At 33.0% G+C, this 16,844-nt stretch overlaps 1 protein-coding gene across 1 annotated transcript; it reads right to left on the bottom strand.

The window, feature by feature from the left end:
* Window positions 1-2,676: 2,676 nt before the first annotated feature.
* LOC149555755 (uncharacterized) lies at window positions 2,677-3,312 on the bottom strand. The gene has a single exon (XM_089829517.1). The coding sequence runs from the start codon at window positions 3,310-3,312 to the stop codon at window positions 2,677-2,679; it is 636 nt and encodes a 211-aa protein (XP_089685643.1).
* Window positions 3,313-16,844: the final 13,532 nt, after the last annotated feature.

Genomic DNA, 16,844 nt, shown 5'->3' with positions numbered 1-16,844 from the left:
CAAATTTTATCATAAATGTTTATCTCTCTACTTTTAGGCCATCCATCTATATGATCCTTCCAAGTCTCAAGAAGGGGCGGTGTCCAGTTGAGTTTTCTCTTGATCCTATGACAGCATTCATTGGAGAAGCTGCATTGGTAAAGTATATGATTAACTATTTCATTGTTGTTGTTGCATAGAGAGCATCTAGAGGGACCTTGGAATCCCATTTTGATTATTCTATCAGCAGTGAGAATATGGTTTTGGAAAGCTGCCCACAGGAAGATTCCTGCTTTGGGCAAAATGGCAGGATCCCAACAGAGATTCATAGGGATATTGATTTCCTCCCATCTTTGAGAGTTGAGAATTGCATTGTATCCTTCTTTAACTTTATATGTTCCATCATTAGATAGAGCCCATCTTAAGTTATCTTCTCTGTTAGTAAGATGAATTTTTCAGTCTTGGAGGATACTTTCTAGCTTGGATTGGTCAATTAAAGATATGTTAATGTTGGATAGGGGTTTCCATTTCCATGGAGTATCCTCATTTGATGGATCATGATCCACATAGTCTCTTACTTTTGTCCCCCATCTCTCTTTGAGGAGGTTTACAGTTTGATTGGAAATGTTATACGTGTCCAGACGAGGAAGCCCATTCTAGAAATCTTCCCAAAAGAGGGCTTTGTTGCCATTTCCAATGTCCCAAGTTGCATGTTTTGAGATGATATGATAACATTTTGTTAGAAAATTCCAAAAAAATGATCATCGGAGAGGGTTTTTAATTCTAAATAAGGAGGTTAGATCATCAAGATTTAGGTATTTATTGTATAGGATTCTAGACCATTTACTATCCTTGTCCTGAAACATGCACCATGCCAATTTAGCCCCTAATGCTTTGTTTTACCATTGTAGGTTTTTTATACCTAATCCTCCCATCTTCTTTGGTCGACATATATTTTTCCATTTAATGAAGGCTGCTTTCTTTTTATTTTCAGTCCCGTTCCAAAAGAAGTTTCTAAGTTTGGCTTCAATTTTTTTATTGGTATTTTTAGGGATTTGTAGACAGGATAACTGATATGTTGGAAGTGCTGATAGGACTACTTTAATTTTGGTTGTTCTGTTGGCTTTTGTTAACCATCTCCCATTCCAGCTATTTGTGTGTTTGTTAATTTTGGAGAGGACATCTTGCCAACCCGGATTTTGTTTTTGTTCATCTCCTATGTATATCCCTAGGTATTTACATGGAAATTTTCCTTTTTTATACCCTAATAAATTGCATATTTGATCTTCCTGATTATTTCCTGTGTTCAGAAAGAAAATTTCTATTTTTTTTGCATTATTTTTTTGTCCTAATGCTTTGGTGTAATTATCTATGATGGTTTTGTAATTTCTTGCTTCATTGATAGTGCTAAGACCAGCCATAATAATATCGTCTGCAAATTGCTCATGAGTTGTGTTTTCAACATTTTCTATTACCAGAATGCCTTGAATTTTGGATTGGATTTGAGCTTGTTTGATTTTTCTACCCAAGGTTTCAGCCATTATAATAAAAAGAAAGGGTGAAATTGGGTCACCCTATCATATGCCTCTTGAAGCACTGAAGAAACCTTCAGGGGTTCCATTGATGAGTATTGAAAATTTTGGTGTAGCTATACATTGGTAGATGAGGTTTATCCATCTTTTTGAGAATCCAAATTTCTCCATAGTCTTACATAAGAATCGTCAGTCTACTTTATCATATGCTTTTTGACTATCTAGTTTGAGGAACATACATGTTTCTCTGTTTGTCTTTCCTGAGTGAATTGTTTCCTGTATAATAGATATTCCATCAATTATGGATTTTCTAGGCATAAAGTCGGTTTATTCTTCCAATATTATTTTAGATAAAAGAGTCTTGAGCCAGGTGGCAAGGGCTTTTGATAGAATTTTGTAGATAGTATTACAAAGAGCTATAGGTCTGTAGTCCCCAAGGGTTTTAGTATTACTATTTTTTGGTATTAGTTTCAAGAAAGTATGATTAATTTCTTTGAGTATGTGTCCCCCATTTCTAGTAGCTTCTATGGCAGCCCATAGCTCTTCCCAATAATATCCCAACATTTTTGATAAAAGAAGGCTTGGAATCCATCCAGGCCGGGGGATTTATCTGGGTTCATGCTGAAGAGGGCTGTCCTAATTTCCTCCAAAGTGAATGGTTTATTTAAGAATTTGTTGTCATCATCTGAGATAATTTTGGGGATATTACTGAGCATTTCCTGCTGGGCAGCAATGTGAGATGTTTCATAATTATTGAGACAATCTTGAAAATACTTGATTATTTCCTTAGAGATCTTAGGAGGTTCCGAGGTTAGGTTTCCTTCAGAGTTTTTTATATGAGTTATGAGTCTAAGATTTTGGTTATGGAGAGTACTGTTATGAAAGTATTTTGTATTTCTGTCCCCTTCTTCTAGCCATTTTTCTCTTGATTTCTGGCGCCAGAAAATTTCTTCTTTAGCTAATATTTCTTCTGTTTAATCATTAATTCTTTTTCTTTTATATATTTGTTATTATCCATGCCTTCCCTAATTAATTCATCATTGAGGTTTTTTAGTTCTTCTTCTATTTCAAGTTTTGTTAAGAAAATATTTTTGAAGTGCTCTTTATTCTATTCTTTTATTTTATTTTTTAGGTTTTTCATTTTTGTTATCAAGCAGAACATTTTTTATCCTTGCAGCTTATCTGTTTTCCACCATTTCTTAATTTGAATCATAAATGTTGGATCTAGGAACCACATTTTTTCACATTTAAAGGCATTTCTTATTGGTTTGTTGGGTTCTAAGATATTAAGAGTAATAGGAAAATGATCAGATCCTGATATTGGGAGAATTTCTACCATAATATCCATGCCAAAGCTACTTAAATCCCCTTTAACTAGGAATCTGTCTAATCTCTCTGCAATGTAGTTGAAATCTTTTCTTCTGTTATTCCATGTGAATATTCTATTTTTTGTTGGTATATCTGTCAGCATATTTTTTTCTGCCCAACTTTTAAAGTCCTTGTTTATCTGTGATAACATTTGCTTTCCACCATACTTTTCTTCCTTTTTCATTATTGCATTGAAGTCTCCTCCTAGGAATACTATCATATCTGGATGATTAGAGAGAAAACCACTGATCTCTTGCCATACTGTAACTTTTTCCTTAGAGGGAATGGGACCATAGATATTAATGAGTAAAAACTTAACATTATTTTCGAGGCTTGTCACTTTGCTACTTATCCAATTAGAACTTTTATTTATTATAGTGAGATTGACTTTCCGAGGATTCCAAATTATTCCTAGACCTCCTGAAGCTCCCATAGATTCTTTGAAGTCTGACTGCCATTGTTTTAATATTTTCCTCAGTTTTCTGCTTTCTGCAATATCTAATTTAGTTTTCTAAATGATTATAATTTCTGACTCAAAAGCTATTAGATTTTGTTTTAATAGCCTTTTTTTGCTAGGGGCATTTATCCCTCTAGCATTCCAGGAAGTGATCTTCATTGCACATTGGGAAGGCTCTTCCCCTTCGTTGCATTTAATAAATCATTGATTTTTTGCTGTTCTCTAGCTTGTCCTGCTACTTCTCTTAATTCTTTAAGAGACTTCCTCCCCCTTCTACTTTTAATTTTGCCACATTTAGGGTGTTTACAACCTTCTTCATTGGTAGCTATTCCCAGAACCTCTGAAGTGATCTATTTGTTTTCATCTTCATTGCTTTTTGGTTCATCCATTAGTAGGTCATTAATGAGAAAATTAGTTAAATCATCCTCCTTTGTTTTAGTGTTCCAATATCCTTCTTCTATTTCTTCTTGTCCTGCCAAATTAGAAGTATGATTGGTTTTCGTATTATCCATTTCTTCCTTCACTGGTGTATTGGATTTAAGTCCCTTTTTTATTTCATTTACCTCTCTTTTTGATAGGCCTGCTTCTGTTAAAATCTCAGTTATTTTAGGTAATTGCATTGTTGTTTGCATTTCAATGCCCATTGTCTGACTTTTTCCCAATTCTTCAAATATATCTAAGCCATCCATTGGAGTTTGCCAGAATTTATAACTCTTATTCTTATTCTTTTTGTGATATATTGTTCCATTTTTCATCATCCACTGCTGGGATTTTAGCTGAATTCTGAATAGGGGTATCTGTGCTTTTTAGAGATTCTGTGTATTCTTCTGTTTATGCTTGCATGTCCTAAATATCCAATGGCTCCTGACTGTCCTCTTTTTGATTTAGGGGGTTTATAATCTGAGTATCCTCCCCAGTAGTGAAATGTTCTTTGTGCATTTGCTCTGAGATGACTAACAAGTCTTCAATATCACTTTGAGTGATTGCAATTTCATAATTTAGTGCCTTGAGTTTATTCTTGTTAGTCTCCAATTCCTCAACATTATTTCTACATTTATTGCATTGATTAATAGCTAGTAAAATATCTCAATCTATTGCCTTGTGTTCTTCAAGATCATCATTAGTTATCCCTTCCTGAGAGTCCTTTGGCTCCTCTATGCGATGTTCTTCTATTTTTTATTTTTTATATAATTTCCCATTTGTTGCTTCATTATTAGTTCCTTTTCTCTAATTGACGAAGCTGAGCACGTCTTTAATGTTTGTAGCTTTAAATCCAACTTCAGTGCTAGGAATGATTATGCTAGAACATTCTCCCTCGCAGGTTAAAAATTCTAGGTTAAAAATTGATCTGTTTGTAATTAATTTTTTAATTATAGGCTTTGTTGGTTTACAATCTGATTCTATCAAGAATTTGATGGTGCTTTCTTTGTAATAATCAGATTCTATACCAATTAACTTACCTAAAAAATTTCCAATTCGTGTTAGGGTTTTAAAATGTTTAATTTTTGGAGGGAAATTTTTACATTTTAACCAGTAGGCAGTTTTGTTAGGTTTACCTTCAAACCAATTAGGTTCCCATAGTAAAAATTTAACTAAAAATCCTTTATAAAAATAGTTTGACATTTTGGCTAATAAATTCCTAGTTCGCATTGATTTACAGAGAATAAATAATGAGCTTTTTGCAAAGAAACTTATACTCACCTAGTCCTGACAGTATTTTTCAATTCTCCTTTTTAGGTTTGAGATATACTTGCTAGGGCCATTCCATACTATGTAAAGCCCCCTTTCTTCACATTATTTCCAGTGTTCTTCTGTGAACATGTCACTAATAATCAATGTGTTGGCAAAGCTATTATCTAACAACTAATTTTCCTCTGTGTTTGTTTGTTTTGAAGATTCCATATTCCTCTTATGTGGAGGGATATACGATTTTTTGTTCGTCAAAGGTGCATGATCCATTTTTTCCTTCAAAATTTTTCGCAGCCCTATCACTGTACGGTTAGCTTTAGAAATGTAAAGTGATGGTGATATTGTATTACCCTCTTTCTTTTTCTTTTTACATTCTGTGTCGTTTCCATCTTGTCTAGTTTGGATCTAATATCTTAAGTCTTTTTTTCGATTTGGCCAATTTTGCTTTTTCTGCATCGACTAGTGGTTTTGGCATTGTTTTGATACCTTCTTCTTCCTTTGAACAATTTTCCATCCTTCCTCTACCTTCAATGGATATTCTTTATCTTTTTCCTTGTTTAAGATCCCAAGCCTTCTGTTTTCATATGCTTCCACAATCTCCTTGAAAGAGTTAATTCGATGAGCCTTATTGTCTGATAAAATTTCAAATTGGTTGGATGTATTGATGTAATTCCCATTAACTCTTGTTTCCTCATGCCCTCGCGTATTTCTGTGATTAACATGATTTGTGTTTACCCAGTATCTATGGTTTTCTACTATGCTATTAGGGTTTGAATTATTTGTGACTATTGATTGTTGTCCTGTATTTCATGCTTTGTAATGCTGTTTCAAATCTGCAGGATTTAATTTGATTTGATATCTCTTCTTTTTTGCCAAATTCACATTTTGCTCTTTTCCTACCATTTTTTGGGAGCTTTTGCTAATTTAGTAGTTCACTTGTGCCTTAATAATTTAATAATTATTATTTAAACTATTTAGAATATTTAATGAAGGCGTTAGTTTTAGAAGTTAGTGGTATCTGTGTGTTTGTATTTAAAAGGGAAAATGGGTTCAGTTATAAAGGAGAATTTGTAAACTTTATTAGACGGGCAACTATATTGAAACATAAACTCAAACCCTACAGCTAAATCAAAACTGTATGTTTTCAAAACCAAACAAAACTATTAAATTACATGGTCAATTGTATGAGTTCTTTTGTGTTGGGTTTGGGGTTGACTTAGAGCGTTGGCAAATTTTGGATGCCTACCAGAGGCCAAGAGTTATTTTTTTGATGTTGTCATGTGATTTCATGATGATGCTTTGTATACAATCTTTTATTCTTGACCATGGTGATGTGTCTTGTGTTTTCTATGATGAGATTTGATCTATTTTTTATCAATGATTTCCAGTTTCTTGTATAGAACTAAGGTGAATGATGTGACTTTTCTAGTGTAACCTTTGAGTCTTCGATCAATTATCTTTTGATGCTTTCTAGTTGCTTGTATATGACTGAGGTGATTATTGTGTTTTATCTTTTGGTGCTTTCCAATTGCTTGTATAGGACTGAGGTGATATCAAGATTGGTCTTTAGGTGCTTACCAGTTGCTTGTAAAGGACTGAGGCAAATATTGTGTTTTATCTATAGGTGCTTTCCAGTCTCTTGTAAAGGGATGAGGTGAAAATTGTGATATTATGAGTTATACTTTTTATGAGCTTAGGGTAGGTAATATATGTGTACATTGGGAAGTGGCTTGCAATGGAGGCCAAAGCCCTAAGTGGCTACCTAGGTAACCCATTGTAAGTTGTTTTAATAAATGACAACATTACATAAAATGAGAGTAAAATAAATTAATAAGAGTCATTTTTTTTCCTCGCCCATGCCTTGAGTGCTAATACAGGCTAGGATGGGAATAGAGAGGATACTTGGTTGTGACCTTGCTTCATTAGTATGCCTTGTTTGTATGAAAGAATATAGGTGCTACATAAAAACACTAGGGGGTTAGAGTCTAGAGTAGTTGTTGAGGTAATCTTAGAGTTGGCTAATGCAATGACACTTTCCCACTTATATAATAGATTTCCTACATGTCTTGTTACCTCTAGAATTAGATGATACTTGTGTCTTGGTACCCCTTGACATAGTTTTCTTTCAGGTGTTCCCTTGACCTAGATGTTGGTTATGGTTTGTGGTACTATTATCTTGTTTGGGACTTGAGACTGTCTCATCAACATGGTGGGAGTGGGCCATTCAGGTTCCATGAGGTCAGGTGGTAGTGCAATTTTCTTATACCATTGAGATCCGATAGTTGGATACCATTGTTGGATGTGCTTGTGTAGATGTACCTTTCTTTTTTATCTTGTATTTCTGTTGGATGTTTTTTTTTTGTATGTATTTGATTATCAGAGATCTTATGAGATGGTGTATTATATTTTTGGTGTATATTCTTTGATATTTTCATACGTTGTGACTTGTACAGTGGATGATTATGCATTCTAGTTATGCTAAGTGGCATCCTTTGTAATTTTATATTATTTATTGGATTTTTACTTGTGATTATTCCATGATGTGGATTTTCATTATGTGTAAGATTTAGTATTAATAAAACTTGAATGTGATTCAACATCATGGGACCCTTAAGAGATGTGATCTATTTCTGATGATTGTATGCATATGAGTTATTGATTCTGCTATATTATATCTATTCTTATTAAGTTATTATCTTTAAAATAAAAAAAATGTTTGACAAACTTAGTGAAACTTTAAGTTAATTTCTTTTTGGTTTCCTGGCAGGGCATTCAAAAAACCCATAAAACCTAAGTTGCATGATAATAATTAGTAAAAGAATTAATTATTATATGTCCAAAGTTTAGCTTAAGTAAACTAGATATTATAAGTATCGTAATAATTTAATCAATATGATTTAATTAATAAGAAAAATACTTTATTACTCTAACAACTTACGTCATTGCTAAATTGTCCTTAATTGCTTTTAAATCACTTGTGAGCTCTGAAATTGCTTGGTAAATACAAATGGATACTCATATTCGATAAATACCTTCAATTTGTCTTTTAAAGTCTACAATAAATGTTCTTGTACATAGTAGGTGTATGATAGTTGGTTCGGTCTCCATGCATGTTTATACACACTTAGTTGTGGTTACCTTACTTGACTAACATTAATTCATTCAGTCAACTCATCACTTCAGTTAATCACTCAGTCCAAATTACAATGCTCTGTCAATACAAACTATACCACTAATTCTTGGTACATCATGTAGTAAATGATTATCTTTTACTTTCCTTTCTATAGATCTATTCTTGATGCATCTTTTCTTATGCAGATACAAACTTTTAGCACATCTATGTTAGGAAATAAAGTAAGATGTATCATTAAATATATAATTCCTACATGCCTTCTTCATTTAGTTAGTTGTGTTGTGATCACCTAATCCACTAGATTGGGTGATCTCAACTTTGTTGGCTCCATTTCTTCCAGCTTTCACTATTTCTTTCTATGTTTTTTTTTACCTTGATATTTTCTTTACCTTTGTCATTTCCTTTTTTTGGTGTTGGTGCTCTATTTCTACTGATTCTACAGACATGCCCAACTTTAAGACAACTAAAACATATTAGTCCTCCATTCAACCACTTCTTCTAATTTCCTGTAAAATGTATCTTAATGCAATTCTATAGAATGTGTCCATGCTCTCCACAATAGCGATAACTGTACCATGTATTGTAAACCCAATTATAGGAATTTCCTTTCCTTGGTGCATGTTCTTGTTTCTCAAATGTCTAGTTAGATTTTGTCTTGTATTTGCACTCATGAGCTCTATCTCCATATTTTTGACAATCATAATAGTGTCCTTTAAATCTTGATGTAGTGGGTGAATCATTTTTCTTTGATTTGCATTCATGTGCTCAATGTCCTACCTTCTTGCAATTAAAGAAATTATAAATAGACTTGGGTTTAGAAGTTTACTTACCATTCTTGCTTCTGCAAATATTAGTTGTGTGTCCAAATTTACCACGATGATGACATGTAGGGTTGCCTTTGGATTTTGCATTTCTTTGTTGTCCACCTTTTGATGATTCTCCTTTTCAGTAGATGAAAATTTCTTGTTGTATCCTAATCCAAAAGTATCTCTTGTTGATCTAGGTGATCTCATTAGGTTTTCAAAGTATTTGATAACTTCACTTGGTTTGTTCATTCTTTCCAGAAGTTCCTTTTCAACGTTTAACTCATTTATCAATTATTCTTTTTGTGACCTTGAACTTGTGATCTCCAAGTCCTTCATGTTTTATTTCTAAGTTTTAATTATCATTTGATTCATCACATACATTTGATTATTTGTGATTTTTTTACTTCAAATGATCTCTCTTCAAATCTAGTTGTCATTTGTCTTTTGTCTTTTTTAGCCATGAATTTGTCTTCTTCAACTTTCTAAACTTTTTCTCTATCACTTCACATAGTCTTACTGATTGGGTTTCTTGTTCTCTCTTGAGTCCTTTTGTCTCTTTTCTTGAAATATTTTTCTTCTCGAATAGTTCTTCTATTGCTTCATTGTTATCACTAGTCTTTCCTCTGTCAAATAGTCCTTATGTATCTATTTCCTTATATAGTGGTGCATGGGCATGTAGGTAAGCTCATGGAAGACGTAGGGCTCCTAGGATATTTTGGCTTGTAGTGGTTCTATCCACACCACTAGGTGAATAATAGGGCTAGCCTAGTCCTAGTTTGAGGTGAGTTAAGGTGAGCAAGCCTCATAAGGCCTAAATTGCTCATAATTGCTTAATTAGGTCCAATAAAGAATCTTTGTGTTTTGGAGGGTAGGATGGCCAAAGTGATGATTTAAGGTATTTTTTACTTGTATTTAGTACATTTAAGGCTTTTGGTAAATTTTATTAGTCATTGGATCAAGTTTGAAGGTCAAACTCCAAAAGATGTAAAAAAATTGCTCAAAAAGTGTTAATGTTGTCATTGACAACATTGACAACTTTTGGTTGCATTCGAGAAATTTTTTGGTTAGATATTCTTAAATGTCTAAATAATTTTTGATAGGAGTTGGGATGTTTTTATAAGGCCATCCTCAACCTGTTTTCAGGGTTGTAAGTTTGGGCATTTTTGGGTGTACGAACTGAACAACAAGTTTATAGTTATAGTTCTTATTTTCTGAGAATTTTTGGTACTTTATGGATTGAGATTGTATTGGTGGTGTGTAGATGTGTTAGAGAGATTCATTGTAAGGTTATTTACATCATTAGCTTGTGATTTTGTAAATTTTTTGTTGCCTAAATAAATTATTTTGTTTTTTGTCTATCTGTTGTTTTGAATCAAGCGATTGAGCAAAATGGGGTTATAGCTCCTCTTCCCACTGTAGGATCTATACGGTCTCTTGGGATTAGGAGAATGGCTACTTGTACATATTTTAAAGTGAAGGAGGGGCCCTAGGAAGTAAGGAAAGTGTTTTTGTGGTGACGCCCTAGGCGAGCTAGTGATGCATGGCTAGGGATCACAATATGTAGCAGAGACATTAGCAGTGATTGAATGTCTAAAATACTTCAATAAAAGTGTGGAATGTGATAGGAGAATATGTGTAGAAACCCCAAATAAAGTGAGAAGAATTGGTGAATATTCTAAGGTGGGTAAAAACTCATGTCTTTCCAGACTAGTTCAAATTCTTGCAAAACCCTAATTTTGAGGCACTGTTATAGGAAGTGATGTATGGATAACGTGGGAGCCCAAGAACACAAGAATCTATTAGTAATATAAAAAGGGTGTCTGAATCCATGTTTATATTTTCTCCTCATTACGGATTTTTCCAAGATATTCTTGTTTTACATCAAATGGAGGGCTAATTGTTTGTAGCCTTTTAAGAATCAATTTTCAACAATTTTATGTGTTCCTTGGAACTCGATTAGGGTTTTAGTTCCAATGGTTGTGGTAAGTCTTGAAGAATGCCTAGTGCCTTTTGAGATTTTCATGTCTTTATTTGGGATGTTAGTTATGAAGTTTGGGTTGGTTGTGGGGTTAAAGAAGAGGAAGCAATAAGGCCAAAACAAGACTAGGAAGTTGTAAAGGAGTGTTTGTTCTACCTAGTTGGTGTGCACTAGTTGAATGGATTAGGACCTTTTAGTTAGGGCCCTAAAGTGATTAGGGTAACTAGAAACCTTATTAGTTCAAGATAAATACCCAAGGAGACCCTATAAGAAGCTAGGGTAGGTGCAAGATTGATTGTCACATCATATAGTGTGCCATTTTGTTGAATTTCCATCTCTCTCCTTTTCTTTAGTGGTTTCCTTAACTCTTCTCTTGCTCATTCAAGCTATTAAAATTTGATATGGGTTTCAATCATCTAGTTCTCAATGATTTTCCCCATATTTTATTCCTCCATCTCCAAGATTTGATCCTCTCAAGCTACTAGGCTTCTTTCGAGAGAATTGGGCCCTGATACCAATTGTTCGAAGGATTTAATGGGAAATAAGATACTGTAGGGGTCAGAGGCTGGGAGCGGGGGGTGGGTCGTGTAGATTGGGATCTATAAATTTAACTTGCATATACAAATTACTGATTTCACACCTAATTCATCTCATACCTCAAATGTAACATCAAAATTGTAATGCTAAAAACATAACATACATGAAAGATTCAACACATAACACAAATGATTTGGTTATCTAGAAACACTTCGATATGATGGTAAAACTGAGGTGGGGATGAAACCCACAAATCTTCACTGTAGTAACAATAAAGTTAACATGTTAGGTTTACAATGATTGATTATAATATATGATCTACCCTATGAGGGGTTTGTCTTGTTAAAAGCTCCAAGATTATTAAGTCATACTCTGTTAAAGGATTTTACACTTACAATTAGGTAAGGACTCTATTAGAAGATTTTCATAGATTTGTTAGGATCACTAGTTTAAGAGATTTTCCCTAACTCAATCTTGTTAAAAAAAAATTCAGTACCTAACCCTTGGTTTGCTCTGTAAGCTAATTTTGGATCTCCTTTATACAATGTCTTGATGTAATCTCTTGATTTTATATCTTTGTTCAATACTTCACTGCTTGGATTGCCCTTGTCCAATCTCCTTCAAACTTTCAATTTCTTTCTCTATTCTATCCTAATTTTCTTCTTTACTTGCGCATTCACACATTTTTTTACACACATATATACTCCCCTCTCTCCCATATTGATTCTAGGTTTAACCCTCTTTAAATTGACAATCTTCAAAAGTTCTGGATCATAATCAAGGATTCATAGTTCATCTTCTTTTGTATTTTCCTTCTAATTTTTTGATTGGTTGATTTGCTTTCCTTAGGATCATTACCATCTATAATGACACATCAAATCTATCTTAACTATCTCTACAATTGTTATATAAAATTTGGCCAAAAGTGGTTTACATAGGTGTATGTGCGGTTATAAACTCATTTGACAAAACTAGTCTTCTTGGCATCTGAATATTCTGACACTCAATCATTACTAACATTCATGATGGCACTCAACTTCTACATGTGTGATCTTTTTTTTCTCAACAAAAATTGTCTTCTAGCTTACTCAGTCTAAGTTGTGTGTGCTCGACTTATATGTATGTTCGGCCTCAACTGGGGTGCTCAGATATCTATGACTTGCTTGGCATGAAAAGTAAATAAGTCCTCATGTGCTTGGCCTTTACTAGATGACTCATTCGTAGTGATGACTGTTCATCCTTGACTAGTAAATGACTAATTGTTTGAACACTAATAGGCATCATAGGCACAAAGATCAACATAGCATTGATATGACACATTTTCTAGTACCAAGGAGACTCGACCTTTTAACCTCATGTTTTCCCATCTTTTACTTTCATCTTTACCAAGACTACCTTTTCTTATTTTCCCTTTGTAACTCTTGTCACTTGTATACTCTTGTTCTCATTTACTTAGTCAACTTTATATATTAACCATGATATCTCATATGAGAATGATGATAGTAGTTAATTTCATACTTGTCCTTTTCAAATTTTAACTTAGAAAATAATTATAGTATGGACAACCTTAAGATACATGTGCAACATTTTTTTATTTTAATTTGAATCTTTAAATAAAAAAATATTGTTCCTTCTCTATTCCTCTTACATTACACAAGTATGCATCTAAATGGTTTTTATATGGAATGCATTGCACTTCTTTAGCCTTGGTGGAAAAAAATTATAGATTATTTATGTCATCCTCTCAAAGTTTTACTTACACATTTTAACACTCTCTCCTTTGTATTCACATATTGCAATCCTTGATTGTTGATGATAAAAAATCTTACCTCGTTATTCATTCTTAGTAAAATACACTTCAATCCTATGAATTGATAAAGGGATGATAAGACCTCTTAAACTTTCCTTAATGTCTTAAATGATCATTTCCTTTTGGTGTTGTCTCAAAAAGGACCATTTATAGATATTAATGTCTTTTCTTTAAATGAATCAATTATATATTCATAAGGTGATAATGAGATCAATGCCTTTTTTGATTGGGTAAGTGCACCAAGATGGTGTGCAAAAGGGGGGAATAAGTCGACAACATTTTTCATGAAATCAAGTAAACTTGATCTTGAAAGAGCCATTTGAGGGTCATACATTCAAAATAAGAAAATGTCTAAAACAAAAACAAAAAAACTTTGAATCTAGTTTCTATTTTTTTTAAATGGGTAAGATTAAGAGGGTCAACCCCTATGCACACAAAAAATTATTCATGTTTCTTGCTTAAAAATATAACATAGTTGTTTTTGTGTGCTCCACAAAACATATAGTTATATTTAGTATTTTGAAAAACCGTTTGGTGTTATGATAGGTAAGAGTGATACCTAGAAGTTGTGTATTTTTTCATAATTTTTTAACAAATATTTTTTTTCTATGAATTTTTGAAGTGACCCCATTCTGAAATTCTGGTTCCTCTTCATGTATTGGGCATAATTTGCATCAAAATAATGCACAATAAACATTTTTTTTAAAATATAGAATCAACTGTACAATGATAACATGTAATTTATTTTCCATTTGGTTATGTTGATTATACGTTATTAAAAAAATGGTAGACATATGTTTGAGAAGATTGCCAAGACACAAATATAGAAAATTGATCTTAGAAGATGAAAAAATGTCTAAAGCAACAAAAATAGAAGGAAAATATCAACCCAAGCCTTGGATAGTTTAACAAGCCTATTACCAAACCTAAACATGATCAAAATTTTATTTTAAATAAAACATGATCATGCTATGCATAGTAAAAATAAATTGTCATACTAGCCATAACACGATCATGTTATATATGTATAAAAGTAATGTCAATTGTAACTTGCCATCATATGTGTGTGTGTGTGTAATAATAATAATAATAATTTTGTAGGTATATACACATAAAATTATGTTTTACTCTCTCTCTCTCTCTCTCTCTCTCTCTCTCTCTCTCGTTATTGCATATCCAATGGGTGTATCTCCTCCATTAACAAATATAAGTGCTCCCAAAGAATTGATTTCAAATGGAGATTATTAGTTCCTAAATATGCCACAGTTAAGCAAATGAACCATATGTCCATTAAGGAAGTATATACTAGTTTATTAAAGCATATTTATAATCACACTTGCAATCAGTTACAACCTTATGCAAGTACATTCTAGTTATTTTTTATTGACCCCATATGACCCCTTGGGACGCGCTATATCCATCCATCAAGTGTACCCTAAGAGGTCCTAAGATCCCTTACAACATACTTGATAGCTCAAATGTGCCTAAATGGGTCATAAGGGGTCCTAGTGTATTAAGAGGGACATTGAGACCCCTTAGGACCCCATATAACCCCTTGAGATACATTAGAACCATTAAATATTCCCTAAGGGGTTCTAAGACCCCTTAAGGCACATTTGTTGGCTCTAATGTGTCCAAATGGATCACGAGGAATCCTAGAGTGTTGAAAGAGACACTATGACACCCTGAGATTCCTTAAAAACCCATAAGACCCCTTTCAACACATTACAATAATCAAGCATGTCCTAAGGGGTCTTTGGACCCCTTACGACACACTTGATGGTTCTAATGTTTCTAAAGGGGTCATACGGGTCTTAGTATCTTGAAAGGGATATTAGGACCCCTTATGACCCATATGATCCATTGAGACACATTAGAAACATCAAGTGTGTTGTAAGGGGTCCTAAGACCCCTTAAGGAACATTGGATGACTCAAATGTGTCTAAATGGGTCATAATATGTCAAGGTGGACATTGAGACCCCTTAGGACCCCATATGACCACTTGGGACACATTAGAACCATCAAGTGTTCCTTAAGGGGTCATAAGACCCCTTAAGTCACACTTTATGGCTATAATGGGTTGAAAGGGTCCATAAGGGGTCCTAAAACTTCTTGAAAGGGACATTAGGACCCCTTATGACCCAATATGACCCCTTGGGACACATTACAACCATCAAGTGTGCCCTAAGGGGTTTAGGAAACACTTGATGGATCTCATACTATTCTTCCACTAGACCTAGATTTCAACCCTTTTGTAGATCCATAGGCTCAATGTAAGAATTTTCCTTAGAGGAATATTCAACCCAAGATCGTAGATCTCAACACAAGCACAAATGTAGACCAAAGAGTATGATCAATATGAAATATATTATCTCAATGATGTTCAGTATGTAAAAACACACTAGGAGTGCTTGTATATAAAGGCATCTCAGGAAGCACCTAGAATGTGTCTAGAAACAACTAGGAGATAAGATTAGGATTGACAACTAAGTACCTTATGCAACATTCTAGATGAATGGATAAGAATGACAAAGTGTCATGTGTATAGAAGATTCCTATATTGTAGACAACATGTGCTTAAAAGAGGTGCAGACCCCTGTGATGTCATCATGACAACTCACAAGAGTGCACAAACTCCTAGGTGACTAATAAATAAATATTAATAAAATATGCATTAACCTAAGTAAACTTAGGTAAGTGTAAATAGTAAATACTTATTTACACCAACACTCAATCATGAGCCCAAAGGATTGGCCATGAGAAAATTGTGATGTGTATCAATTAATACAAATGTCTAGTTGAGGAGAAAATATTGCAAAGATCAAGAAGAAAATTGGTTTTGGAGAATATGATTATGATTTCTATGAGGAATAGACTAATAACAAATTACTCATGATTTAGAGACAAAGACCCCCTGGTTAATTGGAAAGAGTGGGAAAAGTGTAATGCCTCGTCATGTGACCCAAAAGAAATTAACGTAAAGTTTCACTAAAGATAACTATTAATTCTCCCAATTAATTTCTTTGATTTTCAATTTACTTTAGAATTATATTTAAATAATAAAGTAATAACTCAAATTTTTAAATAATTAAATATAAAATTTTAATAATACTTATTAAAATTAATAATTATTATTATTATCAATTATTACCAATACTAATTTTAAATTAATTAAATTTTGGAAAAAGTTTTCCAAAAAGAAAACCTGCTAAAAACAGAGACTTTCCCGAAATGAAAACTTACTAAAAACATAAACTTTCCAAAAATAGAAACCCACTAAAAATAGAAAGTTTCTAAAAATGGAAACTTACTAAAAAACTTTTCAAAAATAGTAACTTGCTAAAAATAGAAACTTTCCAAAAATGGAAACCTACTAAAGAACTTTTCAAAATAAAAACCCACTAAAAATATAAACTTTCCAAAAATGGAAACTTACTAAAAATAAAAACTTTCTAAAAATATAAACTTCCTAAAAATAGAAACTTTTCAAAAATGGAAAGTTACTAAGAATAGAAACTTTCCAAAAATAGAATCCTACTAAAAATAGGAACTTT

The sequence above is a fragment of the Cupressus sempervirens genome, chromosome 5, assembly GCF_028749045.1.
Source record: "Cupressus sempervirens isolate cs-2001-9-10 chromosome 5, ASM2874904v1, whole genome shotgun sequence".
Taxonomy (NCBI): Eukaryota; Viridiplantae; Streptophyta; class Pinopsida; order Cupressales; family Cupressaceae; genus Cupressus; species Cupressus sempervirens.
This window is presented reverse-complemented; position numbering and strand designations above follow the sequence as displayed.

Bases quoted from the DNA above. Each gene is read 5' to 3' on its own strand.
- LOC149555755 (XM_089829517.1), bottom strand. From the start codon at position 3,312: ATGGGAGCTTCAGGAGGTCTAGGAATAATTTGGAATCCTCGGAAAGTC.